Source organism: Perca fluviatilis, chromosome 4 (assembly GCF_010015445.1).
Source record: "Perca fluviatilis chromosome 4, GENO_Pfluv_1.0, whole genome shotgun sequence".
NCBI lineage: Eukaryota > Metazoa > Chordata > Actinopteri > Perciformes > Percidae > Perca > Perca fluviatilis.
The window spans coordinates 31,957,846-31,979,614 of record NC_053115.1 but is presented as its reverse complement, the minus strand read 5'-3'; the positions used below and the strand labels follow the sequence as shown (position 1 = coordinate 31,979,614).

The following is a 21,769-nucleotide window of genomic DNA, read 5'->3' as shown; positions in this document are numbered from 1 at the left end:
TCAGCAGCCAACACATCTTAGACGGTATACAGTAGTTTCCAAACGAGACATGGATGCACTACACTACACTTCAAATTAAAATATCAGCAACTGTACTTTAGAATACAATTCTAATCTACTTTACAAAACTACCATCACAAATACTGAAATTCCGACGTGTACAGTCCAGGTGCCAGAAAGTAAAAATCCTGCTATGTTTTTGGATCTGCCTCTACATCTAGAACAGGTGTTTTCACTAACGAGCTCATCTACCTGGTAGAGGAGCTGGTTTAGTGATGGTTGGGACAGCTGCTGGACAGGATTTCTACTTTCTGGCAACTGGACTATACACCTCTGCTTCAGATACAGTATTAGGGGACCACTAAGGCCTATATAAAAGCATCCAAAAAGCAGCATGTCATGGGACCTTTAAGGAAAAGGTTGTGGGTGTGCTTACGTTTCCATGACTCGCGGGAACGGGACGGTTGAGTTTAGGAAAAGGTTGTGTTATGTTTTCCGTGACATGGGACGGTTAAAGAAGAAGACTTTAGGAAACGTGACAAGAAAGACACAAACCCCAGTCTCCTGGGTGAAAGTCTGTGTTTGACCCATCCTCCACCCAACCAATCTCCCTACGCGGAATTTCAGCCTTACATACTACGCGCTAAACCCCATGTAGCTGCCTGCTCTCCCCGGTACGTTATATAAACACGCTGAAGGACGCCTTTTTCGTCGCTTCAGACGCTGACAGCCACTGTCCAAACGCCCGTATTTTATGAGTTTGGAGTGAGAACGGGTGGCCATAGACGATACAAGCTGTTGCACAGCAGTCTGTAGCGTTGAATTAACTGTAGCTTTAAAAACTTGCTCTTTTGGCACCAACAATGTAGCTTATAAAGCCCGGAGCAGCTGATATCTTGGATTTATGGTAACATATGGTTCTGCATCAGTTTAAGCACTTTTCATAAAAAAGATTTACATTCTATTTTGCATAGTCATGTATGCTATTGAATATATATTTTGTGTGGACAAAGCGATGAGATGCATGGAGTTCAGTCAGTTTTCATTATAAATAAATCTCCTGTTCTGAAAATAGCTCTAAAAAATAGTTCTTTTTATAATATCAAGGCCCTTCCTCCCCCCTGCGAGCCTTGGCTGCTTTTGTGGCTGTCACTTACAGCAGCTGCCTCCCAACTTGCGATTCACTTTGGCCTTTGGCTTTGTTACCTTGTCAGAAACAAATTCCCTTCAAGGGGGAATCAAACTTCTATTCGAACACAACATGTTTTGTGTATCCCCGTAATTGATTTGGTCATCATATGACATGTTGCATAGCATTTTGGGATTTAGTTTTTTTCAGAAAATGGGTACAGCGGGGATATGGAAACTGTCATGTAGCTGTCAACAGAATCTAGATTGGAGACATAATGGATAATACGTATAGTATAATACTGTAATACTTACAAACACGTATAACCTCAGAAACACATAAAGTACAGGAAACACACACACACACACAAACACACACATGCACACACACATATACAAACACTCACTGCATGCTATGGATTCACTTTGTTACACAGAAGCTGTACTCATTTCTATAAAAATGATGATCCCAGGATGAGGAATTGAGTTTGTATGAAAACAATAAGTGTTGGCTAAATGCAATGTAGCCAGAAAGGATCATCAGTTGTCACTGACAGCAGTTTTTCAGTATTCAGTCACCCCCCACCCCCCACCCCCACCCCCTACAACGCCAAAATGCTCTGCAGAGACCAGATGATGAAGCATTTAAGTGGTTTTACTGCTTAAAAGCTCTAAAGTACTTAGTAAACCATGTCCTGCTGACCTTAACATTAATAGAAACTGGTGCGTGCGCGCGGGCATGCATGTGTGTGTGCGTGCGTGCATTTCGTGCGTGCATTTCGTGCGTGCGTGTGGCAGGCACCCATGCACACATGTATATGCAGGTGCATTGTTAGATATACATAACTATACCAACACGCAGATGCACACAATATTAAAATCACGGTCAAAGGCACAGTTACAAAAATGAAGACACATACACACAGACACAGAGCGCTGTGGCAGTATAGTTCAGATTAGTAATCCTGTTAAACACACTCAGCCATGCTAACACTAATCCACAGAGGATGCACCCCACAGCTGCTGACAGACAATACCTAAAAACTAAACCTTCACATCAACCCTGAAATGAGACACATGCACATGCATGCGTACACACGCAGTTCATGACCTGCGTAACACATGCAATTTCAAGATGTGCACAGACATTTCTTTGCATGCACACACGGACTAATATTGCCTCAAATCCCCAAATATATACTTTGTTATTTTACTTTCCATTTAAATGCATTACACAATGGATATATATCAAAATAGCAAGGAAGTCAGTCATTGCGAATACACACTCAGACATGACACACAAAAACACACATAAAAAAACAACAGAATAAAGGGGGGAAAGTTAATTTGTATGTGCGCAGCCTCACACACACACGCACACAGACCGACAGAGAAAAGCAGCATTTAATATGCGATTCAGGGCTGCTGCAGTGTGTTTGTAGCTCGGAGAATCAATCTTCTCTCCATTTGGATGAGATTATGTTTTTAATATCTCTGGTTTTACCCATAATTCCTTCCTGATAATTGTATCATGCTCTCCAAGTAGGCACAATAAAAAGAAAATAAAATGCAGAGAAATGTATAAATGAAAAGGATATTACACAAGTGCACACGGACACATGCGCGCACAGCTTGTGTGACACAATACATTCTGGGGATATATCATCACCAGCCCATTGTTGTCACAGTTATGATGGCAAACACTGAGGCAGTCATTAATACTTCTATTCTGTATTAATAATTTCTTAGACATAACACAGGAGCACCAAATTAATATATCCCAACACAATATTTTACTTCCACTCAACTTTTTGGGGATTTTTGTAAAGTAAATGCCAAAAATACCCTCTTAAAGTAACAGCGTTCAACATTCAACGGAAGACTAAAGGCCTTTACACAGCGGGGGCGTGACAAATAAACAACACAAAAATACTGAATACTCACCTGCGAATATTTCACATCAAAACTATTCATAACGGCAGCGATGCAAATTTGCGACAGTTCAATAAAAGTTTTGTATATTTGCGCCAGCTCATCTCCCGTGGCGGTGGGACAGTTTGACTTCGATCCAACACGGCTGCTCCGTGCATCAACAGTTGTGAAAGCTGTAGTAACGTACAGTTATTAGCACTTCTGTCTCATTTGTGTCTCAGTCGTACACACAGTCCTGTCCAACCTCTATCTGTGGACATGTTGCTGCGCTGTTTGTACGCACAAAACACAGCGTAATTCATTGTTATCAACTGCCCTGTCTCCCCCTGTGCTGTCCCACCCCCGTCGGGAAACCGAAGCAGGAAAAGCTAACAAGCTACAGTAAGCTATTTAATTGAGTTTCCTTTTAGCAAAATACCCTGAGTGGATTTAATTCCCTCTGGTAAACAGTTACACAGTGTGGCCATAGACTGAAGATAGGGCGTAGCATACGTGTAGGGCTTTTATTGTGAAAGGTAAGAACGGAAAGAGTGTCTCCGGTAAACGCTGCCTTTGTCAAGGATGATAGTACTAATAAAGTTTGCAGTCCATACAGCCTCCTGTTGTTGTTTTATGATCCTCCTATCAAGTAAACAACACAATGGGAATGGTTGGATGTCTTTAATTGCGGTGACAAAAAAATCAACCTTCTTCCCAAAAGAAATTAGGGGCAAAATTTGTATTCTGTCTGAAAGTACTCATGACAAAAAACTACAGTTTGAAAAAATATATTGACGTGGTCAACAACAACAACCCCGGTGTTTAAAGGCCTTAAACTATCAACCCCTGCCTTATGGTTGATTCTTTGTTTTATGAAAGTACTGCATAATGTAATAAAATAGGTAGTTGATTGAAAATACTTGAAGTATTAGTATATCCACGTCCCCCAAAAACTCAATTCCGCAGTTTTTCTCTCGTCTTTGTATATTGACTGTATAACATAGACCTTGGAACCAAACTTAATTTGATTTTTTTTTTTTTCGATGCCATCCTAGCAATTTAGAATATTTTTGGGGCATCTCTACCTTTAATCGTCAAGAGAGACATGAAAGGGGAGAGAGAGGGGGAAGACATGCAGGAACCCGCCGAAGGTTGGATTCAAACCCTTGGGCCTCTACGTCAAGGAATAAAACTCTTTACATGGGCGTGCGCTCTACCAACTGAGCTGCCCGGGCGCCCATGTGTGTTTTTCCCTTAATATCCGAAAGCATGTATCGTTTACCATTGCAGTATCACTTCCCACTATATTTACGAGCTAGAGAGTGAGTATTTGTGTGCTCATATTTATTGAAATGTGTGTTGCTGTCTATGCCTACAGTATTCCCCTGGTAGGGCAGCATTGTGAAGGCCAAGTGGTTGTGAATTCTGGCGTCTACAGAGACAGTCAGAGCAGTTATACCTCTCAGATCGATATTTCATGTCTTTCTCCTTAAAGATTTAAGATGCTTTCTGGCCATTACCATGAAGCCCCACCCTACTCCTTTATTTAAGCTCTTCTACACGACATGCACAGATGGGCGTTGTTGTGTTTAGCAAGAACATAGGTTGATAAACAGCCTGAGATGGATATAAGAAATATGTTTTGTTTGGAAAAGCGCATTTGAGCAAACATTTCCACTTCATTTCATTTATTATACAGGAAAGTTAAAAGTAACATTAAGTTACAATATAAACGGGCCTGACTCCGTTTAAAAACTGGTTTCCAGCAGGTTCCTGTTTTGCAGAAACATAAAACATTGGACACATATCATAAAATTCAACCTTTATTCTGTTTATATATGCTGAACACATTCTCACGAACGGGTCCGTATGATATCGTACGAAAATGTATGCACACCAAAACGTATGATAGCCTACGAAAATTCGGAGACCCCCGGCTGGTCACGTGACGCCGGGTGGTCAGGTGACGGCGGTTGGCTACGAGCTCCATGAAGCCGAGCGGCAGTTGCTAGGTGTTTAAGCCCCTACCGAGCTTCGTGACGCCGGCTTCAGACCTCCGTTGGATCAGCGGTATTTGGTGGTTCAGTTACCCAAAAATAGGTGACTTTGAGCCGGGTACAAAGTACTGCCAGCTGCCGGTCGTTTCGGCGGACATTTTGGTTAAATTTAGTCCACAAAACATGAGCGTCTTTCCTCAACGAAAGTAAAGACTACGCACCAAAACGGCTAGTTAAGATTAGGTGGCGGTTGATTAAAACACCCATAAGGAACACACATTTCTTGGCTTTAAAGTTCACTATGTTAACGCCCACCCATCCACCTCCTCCCTTCGCGGCCAGCCGCGTATTTAAACAGCGGCCGTCAGTGTAGTGAATACAGCAACGACAAAAAGTGGAATGCTTACGAATTACAGTGCTTAACTTTGCGTAGCTTTTTGAACGAATGGTTCATGAGAACAGGCTGACATGCTGAAGATTCACTATTCCTATTAATGTTTCCCGGCCACATAGTTGGTTGCCCACGGCAACATTGCCCATTATAAGTTAATATGGGCAATTGTCAGCAAAGACCTTTTCATTGTGATGCTTTAAGAGTAATTATCTTCGGTAATTATGGAGACTTTTTTGATAACATAAAAATGTCTATATATAGTATAAATTAGAAAATATAGAATATAGTTCTTCTGATTCACAACATCGTACAACGCGGCTGACAGCTAAAGTCAGCTGCTGACACTTTACAAGCACTGTTTTTTCGCTTAATGAATTCAATAGAATAAAGTAAACTGAATTAAAACTATTTGGTTCTTTAACCTCCACATGCCTTTACTAAAAATATATGTAAAATATAATGTAAGACATCAGGTTATTGGATCTATATTTTTAGATTGGACATTAAAATTTTAATTACACAACATTCCTGTTCCATAATACCTTAAACCACTCTGTGTGCTTAAAGGGATAGTTTGGATAGTTTGAAGTTGGGTTGTATGAGGTACTTATCCAAAATGCTTATATTACCTACAGTAGATGCCCCCAGTTTGGAGAAGCAGACATCAGTACTGACACGGAAGCTAAGCGGCAGTTGCTGGTTTACCGTTGCCTCATTGGGTTTTTTTGTGTTATTGTGGGACTTTGGTGAATCCGAACTAATACTTTAAAACACCAAAGTCACACAAATACACAAACAAATTAACCGATCGAGGCAGTGAAAGATCAGCTTATGAAGAGAGCATAGATAACGTCTTCCGTTTCCTGTCTGAAAGGGCTGTATGACAGCAAGGTAAAGCTGTGAAAATATTCAAAATATAGCGTACAGTAAACTGATCTGGATGGTTTTAGCTGTCTAAAATCTGTCTCCCTGCTGCCCCCCATCCACAGCAGTACACTGCTTAGCTTCTGTTTCGGTACTTCCGTCTGCTTCTCCCAATTTGGGGGCAGGCCAACCGCCATCTACTGTAGGTAATACACTACAGTAGCTAACTGCTCCGGTGCCGCCGGGAATTCCACCGGAGGTCCCCCTTTTCGGCCTGATGTCCGTTACCTTTCTCTTTCTTTCTGTTGGCGTTCTAACCTCCGGTGGATTTCTGAGGACTATGGTTAACTGCTCCTCAGATCTCTGCAGGGTAAATCCAGACAGCTAGCTAGACTATCTGTCCAATCTGAGTTTTCTGTTGCACGACTAAAACAACTTTTGAACATACACATGTTCCACCAAAAAAAACAAGTTCCTTCCAGAGGCTATTTTGCAGCGGCACCGTTGCTCCGTCCGGCGCTTAGCGCCGCCCAAGACGATTGTGATTGGTTTAAAGAAATGCCAATAAACCAGAGCACGTTTTCTTCCCATCCCAGAATGCTGTGTTGGACTTCCTACGCAGCGATGTGGAGGAAGGTCTGGCAATGCGAGACTACTAATACACTGACAATGGAGAAGTAGCTCATACAACCTCACTTCAAAAAATCCAAACTATTGCTTTAAGCACTACTTACTGAACTTTAGTTAGTGTTTAGTTCTTCGGACCAATGGGAGAGCAACGTCCTGCTAGTAAAAGAAAAAATGTACCTGGCCAAACATAATGTTTAGGTATGAGGCCCTCTACAGTGCCAGCTTGGACATGATATGTGCCAAGAAAATAATACTCGTGCCATCTGCCAGTACTGGTGGCAAGACAGCAAGATGGATCCATAAATTGTACATACTTTAAGAGCCACCTGTTAGCCGACAGTGACAACACCACAGTAAATGAGGCAGCGGCGTCCTCCATATTGCATTTGCACCAGTTGTCAATCAATCCTAATTTGCTGTGACAATTTGCTTCATCTCAACTTTTACCCCCTTGTAAAGGACGCAGTCGCATTTTATCATTTTCCTCTGCACTGGTCAGAACCCTGTCACAGTTGGCCTGATTGGCTGAGCGGCTCCAGAGCTGGCCAATCACAATGTTAAATGGAGCTGAACCCGTCGCCAGATGGGGTCCTCTGCTGTTACATCATGAACTGTTGAACCCAATCAGCACGCGGGACGGTGAAGTGTGAACAAATGGGGTCGCACTTTAATGTGTCAGGTGATACATATTGCGGATCACTCAGGGGGCAAATTGAGGTTTAATACACCTGTGGGGTGATTATCAAGGCATAGACTACAGGAAAGGTGTGAACTGTTCTCTTGCATGATCGCTGGAGGCTCTCATGTAACTATAATGTGCTTGAGAGACACAGACAAGCTGAAATTCACACTTCTATACACCTCTGCTGATTACGGCCACAGGCTATCAGAAAGTGTCCTTCCTGTTGTAGGTTATTTTCCAATAGCGTTCAAAGGATCGCCAAAAAAAAACTGCAGGCCTCACACGCATATGTATCTTGGCGTTTTGTCTGAAAACACTTGCAAAAATTGCTTGGGTTGAAATTTGCACATTCATTTGTATTTCCTCTAATGAGGATTAATACTACTTTATGGCAATTATAGTAATTGTACAACATAGTTGTAGGAGAAATGCATGTGTCGAGTGAAGGACATTTGGTATTGTTGGCAGTACGCTCAAAAGGGTCGCAGCAACAAATGCTGAAATGTACCACAACATGTTAATTTAATTCTAAAATTAGATGTACTGTCCTTTACTGCCATGTGCTATGTAGTGTATAAAGCACAGTTGTTGCAATACATAATTCTATACTGTACTAAGAACCCAAATGCCGTGTAGAACAGGTGTTTTTTAAGCCTGAGACTGGGTCTCCCTTCAGACAAAACTTGGAAAATGGCGCCTCCTTAGTTTATTTGCTTAGTTTTGCTCAATTCCTGGATGCCTATACACACTCAATAATTGAGCTAAGATAGCCTAATATTGCAGCCCGGTCTCACGGCAGTTCGTGTAATGGTCACGTTATTTAATCTGTTGATACGTGTTCACGGGGACATTTTTGTCGTTTATTTCGTGGTGGCCAGCACAAAAATGTAAACTAATGTATTTAAATGGGAAGCACATGTCATGGTCACAGCACGTCTACGGTAGCGAGTAGTATGAAATGCGGAAAATTGGTTGGTCGGGGGTGGATGGGTCAGACAATTCCGGACTTTCACGCCGGAGGCCGGGGATTGCGTCCCACGTGTGGCGTTTTGTTTCCCCGTTAACCGGCCCGTTATTGTCGCGCGTTCCCTGCGGCCGTCTCCCAGCGTGTGAGGCGTCCTTTCCCTGTTGTTTTTTTCCTAAACCCAACCTCCGCCAACCCAATTGTCGCGTGTCACCCCCGGCCGTCTCCCGGCGTGTGAGGTGTCCTCCCCCGGGGTGTGGCGTTTGCTTTCCCCATTAATCTCCCTATAGGTAGAAAAAAACCCGACTAAAACGTCCCCGTGAACACGTATCAATAGATTAAAAATAACATGACCATTGCACGAACTGCCGTGAGACCGGGTTGAATATTGCTGTGTGACATAACTTCTGACTACACCAAATACATAACAAAGGTCTGTCATACGGCATTTATTAGTATCTGACTCTGGTAAAAGATGGAAAAATTGTAAAATTCTCCCCAAACTACTGTATCTGTGAACTCTCCCTTTAACAAATCACATACATTTAGGCTATTTAATCTTCTTTTGGTAACTAATGGAACACCTAATGGAATATTTTTTCCCCTTCCATTCAGTGAGCCTCCTCTGAAACAGTTTTGAGCCCCCCTGGGGAGGCCCGCCTCCTACTTTAAAAACCTCTGGTGTAGAGTGATGGGAGCACACAAAATAGATGCGCTCCAAAACTGTATGGAAATGAATGTATTCAGTGTTTCAAAATGACGTCATCTTCAGGTCTTTTTTCTTTCTTGTTATTGGTTTTGCCTTTTGTCAATGCATCTCTGTGATAAAGTCATGTGCAAACACTACTTTGTGGCATCATGCTGTAGCCTACTGAAGATTATGTCTACTTGCAAGGGTCAAGTAACACTGACAAGGCTAATGTATATCTAAAAAGAAGTGCTGCTGAGACAGTCTGAGGGTTGTTGGTAGCATATTTCGACATCTGAGTAGGGGTTTACTTCCGCAAACAGACTCAGTCTCCCTACCGTAAGCCACTAAACCGAATGAACAAATAAAGAGTAGGAATCCTTTTTCTAAAGGAGGGATAGAGAGAGAACGAGAGATTTAAGCGCCTCTAGTTAGGGGACAGAGATGGAGGGGGGAGAGGGGGGAGAAATTCTAGATTATATTCTCTGTCTAGAAATGTGAGAGAGAGAAAGAGAGAGAGAAAGATAGATGAGCTTTTTTGTCTAGAAAAGTCAGAGAGAGAGATGTATATAGAGAGAAGAGAGATACGAGCTTTTATGTCTTGAAAAGCAAGAGAGGGGATATATATAAATATATATATATAGAGAGAGAGAGAGATATGAGCTTTTCTGTCTAGAAAAGCAAGCAAGGGGATGTTAGATTAGATTAGATTCAACTTTATGGTCATTGTGCAGAGTACAAGTACAAAGACAACAAAATGCAGTTTGCGTCTAACCAGAAGTGCAAAAAAAAAAAAGCAGAAAAGTGCAATGTGATATACAAAGTATATAGACAGGTGGTGCATAGGCAGGACAATGTTATAAGATCAGAATAAATATGGCTGTGTAATATGAACAATGTATGAATAACATGGACAGATATGTGCAATGTAGTAGCATTGACATTACACTAGTAGTAAGAATAATATAGATATATGCAGTGTATTAGCAACTTAGTAGATAAATTGTCACCGGGATGCAGAGCAAGAGTTGAAATAGGGTGACAGCCACAGGAAAGAAGCTTCCTCTGAACCTGCTGGTACGGGTGCGGAGAGACCCGAGACGCCTCCTGGACGGGAGTGGGATGAACAGGCTGTGGTTGGGGTGAGAGCAGTCTTTGATGATGCTGCCCGCCTTACGCAAGCATCGCTTGCCCTGGATAGCCTCGATGGAGGGGAGTGAGGAACCGGTGATGCATTGGGCAGTTTTCACCACCCTCTGCGGGGCTTTCCGGTCATGGGCACAGAGCAGTTGCCATACCAGACTGTGACACAGTTGGTAAGGATGCTCTCGATGGTGCAGCGGTAGAAGTTCACCAGGATCTGAGGAGACAGGTGGACCTTCTTGAGTCTCCTCAGAAAGAAGAGACGCTGGTGAGCCTTCTTAATCAGGGTAGAGGTGTTGAGGGTCCAAGAGAGGTCCTCAGAGATGTGGACACGCAGAAACTTGAAGCTGGTGGCAAGCTCCACCTCAGTCCCGTTGATGAGAATGGGGGTGTGTGTGCCAGCTTCAGACTTCCTGAAGTCCACAATGAGCTCTTTGGTCTTCTTGGTGTCGTCTGCAAACTTGACAACGGTGTTAGAGCCATGTACAGGTGTGCAGTCGTAGGTGAAGAGGGAGTACAGGAGAGGGCTCAGCACGCATCCCTGTGGTACGCCGGTGTTCAGGGTGATGGTTGAGGAGGTGTGATTATCTAACCTAACAGACTGAGGTCTGTTGGTTACGAAGTCCAGAATCCAGTTACAGAGGGAGGTATTGATGCCCAGTTCACTGCTTTTGGTGATAAGTTTGGAGGGAATGATGGTGTTGAATGCTGAATCGTGGAGATGGCATCCTCTGTGCTCCTGTTCTGACGGTAGGCGAATTGGAATGGGTCCAGTGAAGGTGGTAAGCAGGTCTTGAGATGGGCCAGGACCAATCTCTCGAAGCACTTCATAATGATGGGGGTGAGTGCAACTGGATGGAAGTCGTTAAGGATTGTTGCAGTGGAGTGTTTTGGCACCGGCACGATGGAGGTGGTTTTAAAGCATGCGGGGACAGCTGCCTGGGCTAGTGACAGATTAAATATGTCAGTCCAAACCTCAGTCGGCTGCACAGCACAGGCCCTGAGTACGCGTCCGGGGATACCATCAGGACCAGCCACCTTACGTGCATTAATCCTGAGAGAGAGAGAGAGAGAGAGAGAGAGAGAGAGAGAGAGATGAGCTTTTCTGTGTAGAAAAGCAAGCTTTTAGGCGTAATGTCACTTCCTCACTTCCTTTTTTATGTCTCTATCTCTGTTCTTTTATGTGTGTGAGTGGCAGTCTGCTTCTACAAAAGACAACGCCTGGCAGGAAAACCTCTGCTAATAGAAAACGTCTCCTTACACCGCTGTACACTGCTCGATCAGCGTGAAGGACGATGCAACGTCTGCCCTTCACCTTTATGCTGAGTATATTTGCAGCCGTAAGACATAGACACAGTTACTCCCAAACAGTTAACTAACAGTCACATGTTTCTAAGTGTACATTGGATATTCTCTTTCTCACTAAGGAACATGTGTCCAGAATCCAGCGCTTTTCAAAAAAGTACAGCACTTAAAGACTCCGGCATTAAAAAGGTCTATTTGATGTCTCATTTTGGAAAACGGTGGAGAAAAAGCGGCATTTCCTTCTGCATTAAAGCATAGGATGAAGAGCGACAGAAGTATTTTCTTAATCAAGACGAGGGACGCCGTACGTGATGGGATTACAAAGACAGCGAATGCGTCGTCATTGAAGGCATTCAGGCTTGTTTAAAGTAAAATGTCGTTACGGCAGACATTGAGGACTGCGGCAGCTATTACCCAGCGTGCCAAGGTTAGGCGCTGAAGCCGTGAGCTCACTGGATTCCACTGCCAACCTTGTGTTGTTATTGCAGAGGGGGCGAAGATGAGAGAGCCGGGGGATTAAAACCCAACTCCCACGCAGCAGTATTACTCCATTAATCGGCTGTCTTTTGTCTATCAAGGTTATAACAACACGCCGCGCGGTGCGTGTCAGTGAGAGAACAGCTGCATTTATGTGTAGGATCTCTGGGTTTCTCTCGTCTTTCTCTTCTCTGTCTCTTTCCGGTCTTCTCTTTATTTTCACTCATTTTATTTTTTATTATTTGATTCTCCTATCATGCTTTCCTCCTTTTTTTCTCAGCTCTTCTTTCTCTGGTAACACTTTATAATAGCCATCACTAAGAAATGGTTAAATTAATAGTTAATTAAACTTTAGTTAACAGTTATTGTACTGTCAACGGACAATGACATGATGATTTATGGTTACCAATTATCAGTAATGTTATAATTGTTATTTTGTGATTAGTTTAGTTTTATAAAATAATACATTCTAACATTTAGATAGTTAATGCCTTGTCAATAGTTAATACTTGTTTTGCAAACCATCTATAAAATGTGTAGTTAGATGCAACTAATGCTTATAATAATTAGTTAATGAGTAATAAGTGGTTTATAAAGCATCAAGTAACATTCATTTGGCCCATTCATTTGTATGAGATGATTATTGATGATTTGTGCACTTTTTGTAAATCCATCTAAATAATGTTTATAGATGGTTTACAAAGTCTTTATTAACCATTAACAAGATATTTTAATCATCAGATGCAACTATGTAATAGTATTCCAAATAGTGTTAATTGACGGTTTATAAACGTCTTAATCATTAACAAATGCTCAAGGGCACCTTGGCAGTGCACAGGAGGTGAACTGGCACCTCACCAGCTACCAGCCCACCACCATACTTTGGTCCATATGGGGACTTGAACCAGCGACCCTCCGGTTCCCAGCCCCCTACTGACTGAGCTACTGCCACCCCAATAACAAACATTATAGCATGAGTAATAATTAGTAAACATTATTAACTATAATTTTATTGTTAACAGTAAAATAACCTACCAAAAGTTTAAATAAATATCAAGTTAACTATTTATTAGTGATGGTTATCATAAAGCTGTTACCCCTTCTTTTAGCTCTTTCTTATCATTTCCTTGTATTATCTCTCTGGCCTTCCAAACATTTGTGACTTTCGTAATTTCTTGATGTTTCTCCACCAATTCTATCTATTTTAGTGTTCCCTGTGCTCACGCACTTGTTCATTCACATCTCCTCATGTACCTCTTTCTTTCCTGTGTCTCTTTATTTCATTTAGTTATCCATTATTTTATTGTATGTTTATTTATCTCTGCCCTCACCAACCCTACCTGTTTCCGTCTTTTTGTATCTCTGGGTTATGTGACTTTGCATCCTTTCATCCTCCCACAGACAGCAGCTTTATTAAAGCTGTGTTAGTCTGCTTTTCGTTTCTGTCCGATAGAGCGGCATCTCTTTTAAGAGGTGAAACTTGGACTAGAGCCGGTGTTTGAGGAACACTTGCATTGAATTTGAAAAGTGTTACTCTTTCTAAAGTCACATGCAATGATCTGCTAACGGTTGCTTAAGTTTCTGTTGCATTACTTTCCATGCATTGCGTATTAAATAAATAACAGTCTGCAGTACCAGACCAAATGGCTCAGTACTGGCTACTATCTTTACTGTTGTTACCTTCGCCATGGAGGAAGTCTATATCGACGGCCATTCATTTAGGGGATTGTTCAGGTGCCGCTTTAAATTCTGCCGGATGTCCATTACCTTCCGCTTTCTTTGTGTCTTTGTGCTCTAGTTTATTCCTATCAAACCATCTGATGGAAACACACTTACCGCAATTTGAATGTCCTTTTTTGCGACTTTTCCAAAGTTTGCTTGAAATTGGATTGACAGTTGAATGGAAACACGGCTATAGTTACTTTAAATACCCCATATTATGCTCATTTTCAGGTTCATAACTGTATTCAGAGGTTGTACCAGAATAGGTTTTACATTTTCAAAAAACACCATATTTTTTCGTACTGCACATTGCTGCCTGTGTGTTGAGCTCTCCGTTTTAGCTACCGAGTGAGCCATCTCTCTTCTATTCCATCTTGATTGGGAGTCGCACCTGCGCAGTAAGGACTACTAGCCAGTCAGAAGCAGAGTAGGGTGGGCCCTGAAAAGCAAGTCACTGTGATCCAAAACAAACCCCCGCGAGTCAGATCCCGAAACCCATGCAGAACAACCTGAACCAGCTTCTCAACCCTAGACTGGAGCAAGACGTTTTCAGAGTGGTTTCAGTTATTTCAGTGTTAACACATTAGTCTTTCATACGCAATATTTTTAATTCTGCACTGTGTCCAGGACATGGCGATACAACCATCTGAACTCTTGGGGCCTCCGCTCTAACTAGCTTGGTTTGAGGGCGTGCCACGCTAGCAGCTAGGCGAGCTTATAACGTGTGTTACAAAGTGACGCAAAATGACGCGGCTTTGTCACAGAAGTAAAGGCTGGACTACAATAGAGCAGTTTGGAGCAGTTGGTGAACAGCATTTTCTGTTGGAGATGGTAACTCCCTTTGGGGTGGACTTTGGGCTCTTTCACTTTGGAAACCAATTACATGCACAATTAAAGCCGAAACGCATAATAAGCGTGTGTTTAATCAGACCAATGTTGAAATGAGGAAGTTGAAGCAGCAAGCAGGATGCAGAGTAGCTTAACCCTTACCTTACCTTCCTTCTACTTCACTGGCACTGTCACGTTGGGGCCTCTAACATCAACCCATACAGTGATAGCAGTGCTCTTACCTGCGTTCAGATGTTTTGTCCTTCTGTAAAATCCAACCTTGCATTCACCTTCCCCAAATGTTGCTTCCTATCCCCTGTGTTTGCTCATTTGTTTGCCAGCTTATTTAATTTTCCATCTGCATGTTTGGAGCCTAAATCTTGATGTCTTTGTATAACTTCTGCATTTGTGCATTCTTTGTCCTTGGGCAGTTTTCAGTGTTTGTAACATGGATTAAAGTCAGACATCACACATTTAAAAAAAAAAAAAAAAATATTTGTCGCTTTGGAATTGTTTGCACTCTTCTTTGTCTTCCTTCCTCGTTTGAAACACAGGACATTTTTTCGTGTTCTTGACGTTGCGTAAATTGAGCAGAGTGCAAAGAAATAGATTTTCAGGAATTCACAAAGTGCTAGCTTCTTTGGAGCTGCAATATTGTTTTTTTTATAATTTTTTTTATGTGATATATGTTTGTTAATATCATGCCCATGGTCCCCACATGGCTGTATTTCACTGTGCTGTCACATGTGCTTCACAATGTCATTTCCCGTGGTGTTCAAGGATGTAAAGCTTTCTGTTGCAAAAACATGATCCATTTATTTTTGTCCCTCAAAATGTTTTTTTTCTTTTTACTGTGTGCTGATGTTTTCATCCCCCTGCATGATGTTTGAGTCGTGTTTGGCTCTTTTCATATAAATGAATAGAGTAGCTTCACCTTGGGAAGCTTTTGTTTGTGGCTAACATATGTATGTTCTGTGTATGTATGTAAGAAAGCGTGTGTTTATCAAGCATGGCTACCAAGGTTAAACCATCTTGAGTGTGTGTATGTATGTGTGTGTATGCGTGCATGAGTACCTGATTGTATTTGTGTGTTCGTCCATTGTGTGTCCACTTGTGTGGTTCTTTTTATGTGACTATGGGCCTTTCTGTTTTACATGGTTGCCTACTGATGTGACTTTGTGCATACGTGTGTGTGTGTGTGTGTGTGTGTGTGTGCGTTGTGTCGCGGTGTGTGTGTGTAGGCGCGTCTACCCAGGACTCAGATGCGATGGAGCCTGAGAAGCAGGTGGACAGCACAGTGAAAATGGCCGGAGTGATCGCGGGGATCCTGATGTTCGTCATCATCCTCCTCGGCGTCGTCCTCACCTTCAAACGCAGGTAGGCGATAAGCACGACGTCAGGACATAGTGGCAGACTAACGGTGCTATGTGTAGCATTTTAATACAAAAACAATAAACCATCAACACATCCATTTCGTATTGTAGTGTCCGATACCACAGTATCTTCACTGCGATCCCCTTAACCCAACAACAAGACAGTTGGTATAGCCTCTATCAGACTCCGCTGCATTGTGCGCCGCTGGGCCAAAGTACTCACAGCCAGGTTTCCTTGTTGAGTTGCTTTGTGGCCCCAAACGTAATGAAGAAGCATTTCGCACATCCAACAATTCTTCAATGCAGGTGTGTTGGAAAACGTTACATTAGATTTAAAAAAAAAAAAAAGGAAGATCCCGCACTCTGATCTTGCCACAGCATCCCCATTTTTTGAAGGAACTAACGTTTCGGCCCCTCTGGACATTGCAATCATTGTTTGAAACACTCTTTACGGAGGTCCAGAGGGGCCAAAACGTTTCTTGAATAAATGGCGATGCTGTAGCAAGAGCAGAGCGCGGGATCTTGCTTTATTTTATTTTTTTTTGTCAAGTCTAATGGCACAAATCAGGAAAAAGACTTTTCCTTTAAAAACTGAAACATTTACAGTTACTGGTGACAGCAGATGGTGAACAAACAGCTGATTGAAAAAAAAATCTCTTTAAAGATGGCAGTATTAAGAGCACCATGGACATGAGATAGAGGCTACCAATCTTTTTTTTTTTTAACAGTAAGTCACTGGACAACTGCATGTGTTGATGAATAAAATACTACATATAGCATCTTTAATCCACATGACTGAATCGATTGACAGACAGACATATTTATGGATAGACCTCACAGTGTTAATTTAAGCTGTTATGCAGATAGAATGTATGGGCAGACATGCATACATATATATGTATATATATATATATATATATATATAGATATAGATATAGGAACAGATGCCCAGTTTATTTTAACATTTAGTGACAAGGGAGACAGTTAATATCTTGAGGTTGAATCTGTTTGATGTTTAATAAGGAATATTAAATCCGAATTTGAAATGCTTTTCATGTAGTTTCAGTGTCAGTCAACAAAAATCCTTCTTACAGATTAGCATGTATCAGACATCGCAGGTTACACGTGTTATGATTGCGAAGGCCACAGTCTTTGATTTCATTTCTTAAGGCAATAAAAAAAAGGTCAGAATTACGTATTGAATCTGGAGCTGTACTTAATCCTCTCTAACCCTAAGGCAAACATAAATAACAATCATAGAGGTGCCCAGAGTTTAGATATCTAAAACCCGCATGAATTGTACACTATGACTTTTTATTTATTTATTCTTTTTCTCCAGACCTATGCAGCTTTCTGGGTCTTTGTTAACATGCACACTGGCTTGCCCCCATCACCTGCCTTCCTTTACTTTCTCTACTTCTCTACATCACACCATCCATTCTCCCATCCCTCTCTGCTCCACTCGCATAATGCTTCTACGTTTTGTTTTGCTAGGACTCACATATGTTTGATTGTTTTGTCATTTTTTGTATTTTATGTTTGTGTCAATTTATTACTTCACACTTAAAATGTATAGAACATTTGCTGAGAAATAATAGTAAAAGTAAAGGGCAATTGTTTTGTGTGATAGTGCAAAAAGAGAAACATTCACAATGCATGCAAATGCATTCCAGCAACCACACTGTGGCACTCTTTGCGATGTTAGCAATTAAAGCCCCAAACTATAGATCAGCTATAGATCGGCAGGGAGGTGAAATGGAAGGCATGATTATTACATGATCTGATCGCCCAACAAGTCAAATCCTGAGACTTTTTTTCCTTTTTTTTACAAGCAAATGTCAAAATAGGTAATGGCGTGGACTGTGAGTGAAGGCACAAATATCGATGGTGGTTTGGTCCTCTGAAAGTAGTGTCGTTGTTTAGAAGATCTTTTATGCGAGTGTGACATAAAATGCATGTCTTAATATGCCTCAAAATGTCTCTTACAACTGGTCATTTTTGTGATCAACATCCACTAGAGGGATTGGTATCTACAGTGTAACAGTCATGATGCAGCCACCAATTAGCAGAAAGCTTGGACAGTTATCATATATATATATATATATATATATATATATATATATATATATATATATATATATATATATATATATATATATATATATATATATATATATTATTTATTTTTATTTTTTAATTTTTATTTTTTTCATGAGTAAGAAATAAAGTGATAAAACTCATCAGGTTTATTACATCATACTGCAGCCGTCAGGTCGTGACTTAAGTCTGTCAAGCTGCATTTTCATACTGACGGTATTCCAGAGTTCCACTTTTGGCAACGTTGACATTGAGACAGAATATCTTGGAAATACTTAAATAGAAAAAAAAGCACTTCTCACAGCGAGGATGAGAGACTGGCTCATACTGTCAGCTGGTGACATTTAACAACTGTCCAATACCTATGTTTAGTACTAAAAATGGCACATTTATTTATGTATGGATTTATGTATACACTGTATGGAAGTTGCCATGGTCCCCACATAGTACACTTTAAATGACAAACCAGGTTAGTCTTTGTATTATTTCCTTTTGACATAGCTTTCTTTGTATCTACTTTTGTCAGAATCAGCTTTATAGACCAAGTAAGTTTACACAGGAAACAGGACATGGTATATGTTCAGGGAGAAAAGGCAAGACACTATGGGCCTGTCCCATTTCTCCCCCCTTAAAACTTCCACTTGTTTTTGAGTTCCCTCAACAGTAAAGTCCCCTCGACGAGGGAAGTGGGGGTGAATATCTTTCCCTATGAAATGGGACACTACTATATGCAAATTACCATAGCGAACGTGCTCATCTACGTCACGCGCCGCTTCGACGTGTCTACCGGTAGTAGCCTGTACCAAAGCTGTACTATTTTCATTCGGGAAAATGCCGGTTCCAGCGGTTGTGTGGGCTGTGTTGGTTTATTTACGTCTGATTAGTCAACAGAGAAGACATGTGCAAAACAGAAGACGCATTCGCCGTTTTCTTTCCCTTGTGGACTTGTTTAATTTTGACGCTATGTTCAACTTAGCTGTCGATAATTTAAAGCTAGCGGCTAGCCCAACTACAACTACCTGTTTTTTGTGTCAAAATAAAATAAGACAACCTACACATTCAGATCGTATAGTTAAATCCAGTCTATGGTTAAATCATTTTACTGCTCCACAGTCCCTTAAACATAAGACACCAGTTGCAGCTTTTAGTCAATTGCAAATTAACAAGAGAGAACAAGACGGATTTTTGAATGGTCAATATGATCTGATTAGTGTGTTTACATGTACATAACTATCCCAGTTACTCTGAATGAAACCGGGATAGCCTACTGTTGCACGCATGATCCGGTTTGTAACAGAGCAGCGGTCATTAGAATAGACGATAACTTTCCCGTTAGCTTTCCCGTAAACTTTACCGTTAGCTTTCCCGTTAGCTAGCTTCGTGAGATAGTTTCTAACATAGTGTTCAAAACTCAACAGTCCTTTGGATGTGCATCAAACTAACACATTCCAACACTTTTCAAAATTTTAACGTGCTTATTTGCGAATATATACTTACAATTAAATTGTTCCTTGCCAGCGGTGTCCGCCATCTTTGTTGACATATTTGGCCGGCTCGCTGAGTTCGGAAGGTATCCTGGGTAATTTCATCTCCCACTTCATTTTAAGCCTGCATCGGACCTCGCTATGTTTTGAGGGTTGATTTTAAGGGGAAAATAGCACTCCCCCTTGCTCCCTAGACTATTGGGACACACTACCCCTACACGAGAACGCGCAAAAACAAGGGTTAGGGCAAAAATCTAGGGGAAGGGGGGGTATTGGGACAGGCCCTATGTGATCTTCCAGTGTACATCTATTCTACATCTTTCTGTAATGCCACAGAAGGAAACACATTTATGTATATGATCTGGCTATACCAGATTCTCTGGGTTGTTTTCATTTCTTTAAACCAATCACCATCATCTCGGGCAGCCTTAAGCTCCGGACGCAGAGACGATGGCTCTGCTAAATAGTCTTGGGGAAGGAACTTGTTTTGGTGGAACATTTGCACCCCGCAAAAGAAAACGCCACATACAATATTAAATGAAGTTAACTGTTCACACAATAGAGTAACGTGAGCTATTTAAATTAGCTGGATACATGGTTAAACCTCATTAGCTCTTACCGGTGTATCACAGTGTGTATTTCGTCCACAAAAATCCTACAAATTGGTCCCAAACGCTCCAGTTAGAGCCTACACGGCGTAAACATATTCTTTGTAAATCTTTACAATCATTCCCCGAAAGGATGGTGCCTTGTTGCACCATCCAAATTTTCTTCAAAACTTGCCATTGTCAGCGTGTAGCTCGCTAGCTCAAAGTTTGTTGTTGTGTCCAGTGGCGAAGGGATTTTGAGATGGTGAGGGGCGAAGCCTGACATCCTTTGGCATGTGGGATGTCAGGCTTTATTCTGGAAATGCACCATGCTAATAGTAAAGTCAAATGATATGCCCGTCCACCCACACAGTGGCCATGCATCTGATAGATACTGTACTGTATGTTAGTATAAAAGCACCTACTAGCAGTACGCTATTGTTTTTTCATCACACTTGGGCCTAGCCATTCACAACAAGGGATACTCCATGCACAGACAGTAACACAGTGAGGGAAACTGGCAGATACCTTATTGGTAGTCCGAATACATTACATCCATTCCAAGTGCACTTAAGAGGATGGGGAGTCAGACAGGGCAAAGGGTCCGTTGGCTTTGCTAATCAGAGGTTGCCACAGAATATCCCAAACACCAAGAGGATAAAACCATTAATCAGAGCCAGAAGAGGAAAATGCCAGGAGTAACATCTAATATATAGGTAGAGACTTCAGAAGAGGGTGCAGGTAAAGACTATAGGGGAGCAGAGGAACAGGACGGCAAAAGGAAAATAAGGGAGGATGGAAGAAAACGTAAGAGGTTTGGAAAAATACGAAGAAAAGCATCACTGGTTAACCTAGGGGTGAAACGGATATGCTAATCAGATGCTAACCAGGCTAGCAGGGCAAAATATACATAAAAAAGGTCAATTAGAGGGAAAACACAACCACAGTGGATGTAGGAGAGAGACAGAAAAAAGAACAACTATGCAGGAGAAGAGGAAGGAAAGAAGGAAGCAGTCGATATGCTGCTCAGATGTTCTCATGAGCTCAAGCTAACCCGACGCCATCAGTCAGGGCTAAAGATCCCATACAGGTCAAATGCAGGAGTCATGGAGCACAAATTAAAGTATGAAAGAAAGAAAGAAAAGCCAAGCAGATACGGAGACGATCATGGCATAAGGGAAGAGAGTAGAAAGAGGATATTAAAAGGATGTTGCAGAGAGGAAATGCGAAAGAATCCAATGTAAAGATGAGTAATCAGAAAGAAGGAAATGAGGACGGAAGACTTGCAGATGGAAGCAAGAACAATTGCAGTATAAATAAGTATAAATACCCCCCCCCCCAAACGATAAAAGTACAATCTAAGAAATAAATCTGTAAAGTAACAGAAAAAGTTTTGGCAGCTCGTTAACCAGACTTTGCCCCGTAATTCGAAATTATGTGAGTAGCCACAGTTAAAATGCAGTATTTTCGGTAAGGCCTATATAAAATGATGTCA

The 21,769-nt window shown here is 41.5% G+C and overlaps 1 protein-coding gene across 11 annotated transcripts in view; it reads left to right on the top strand.

Annotated features, from left to right (window-relative positions):
* ptprt (protein tyrosine phosphatase receptor type T) overlaps window positions 1-21,769 on the top strand; it is a 452,792-nt gene that overhangs the window by 287,595 nt on the left and 143,428 nt on the right. For all 11 annotated transcript variants that reach the window (XM_039797954.1, XM_039797952.1, XM_039797953.1 and 8 more), the window contains one exon: window positions 15,975-16,110. In XM_039797954.1, coding sequence (XP_039653888.1) covers window positions 15,975-16,110 — 136 coding nt within the window. The remainder of the gene's footprint in view (window positions 1-15,974; window positions 16,111-21,769) is intronic.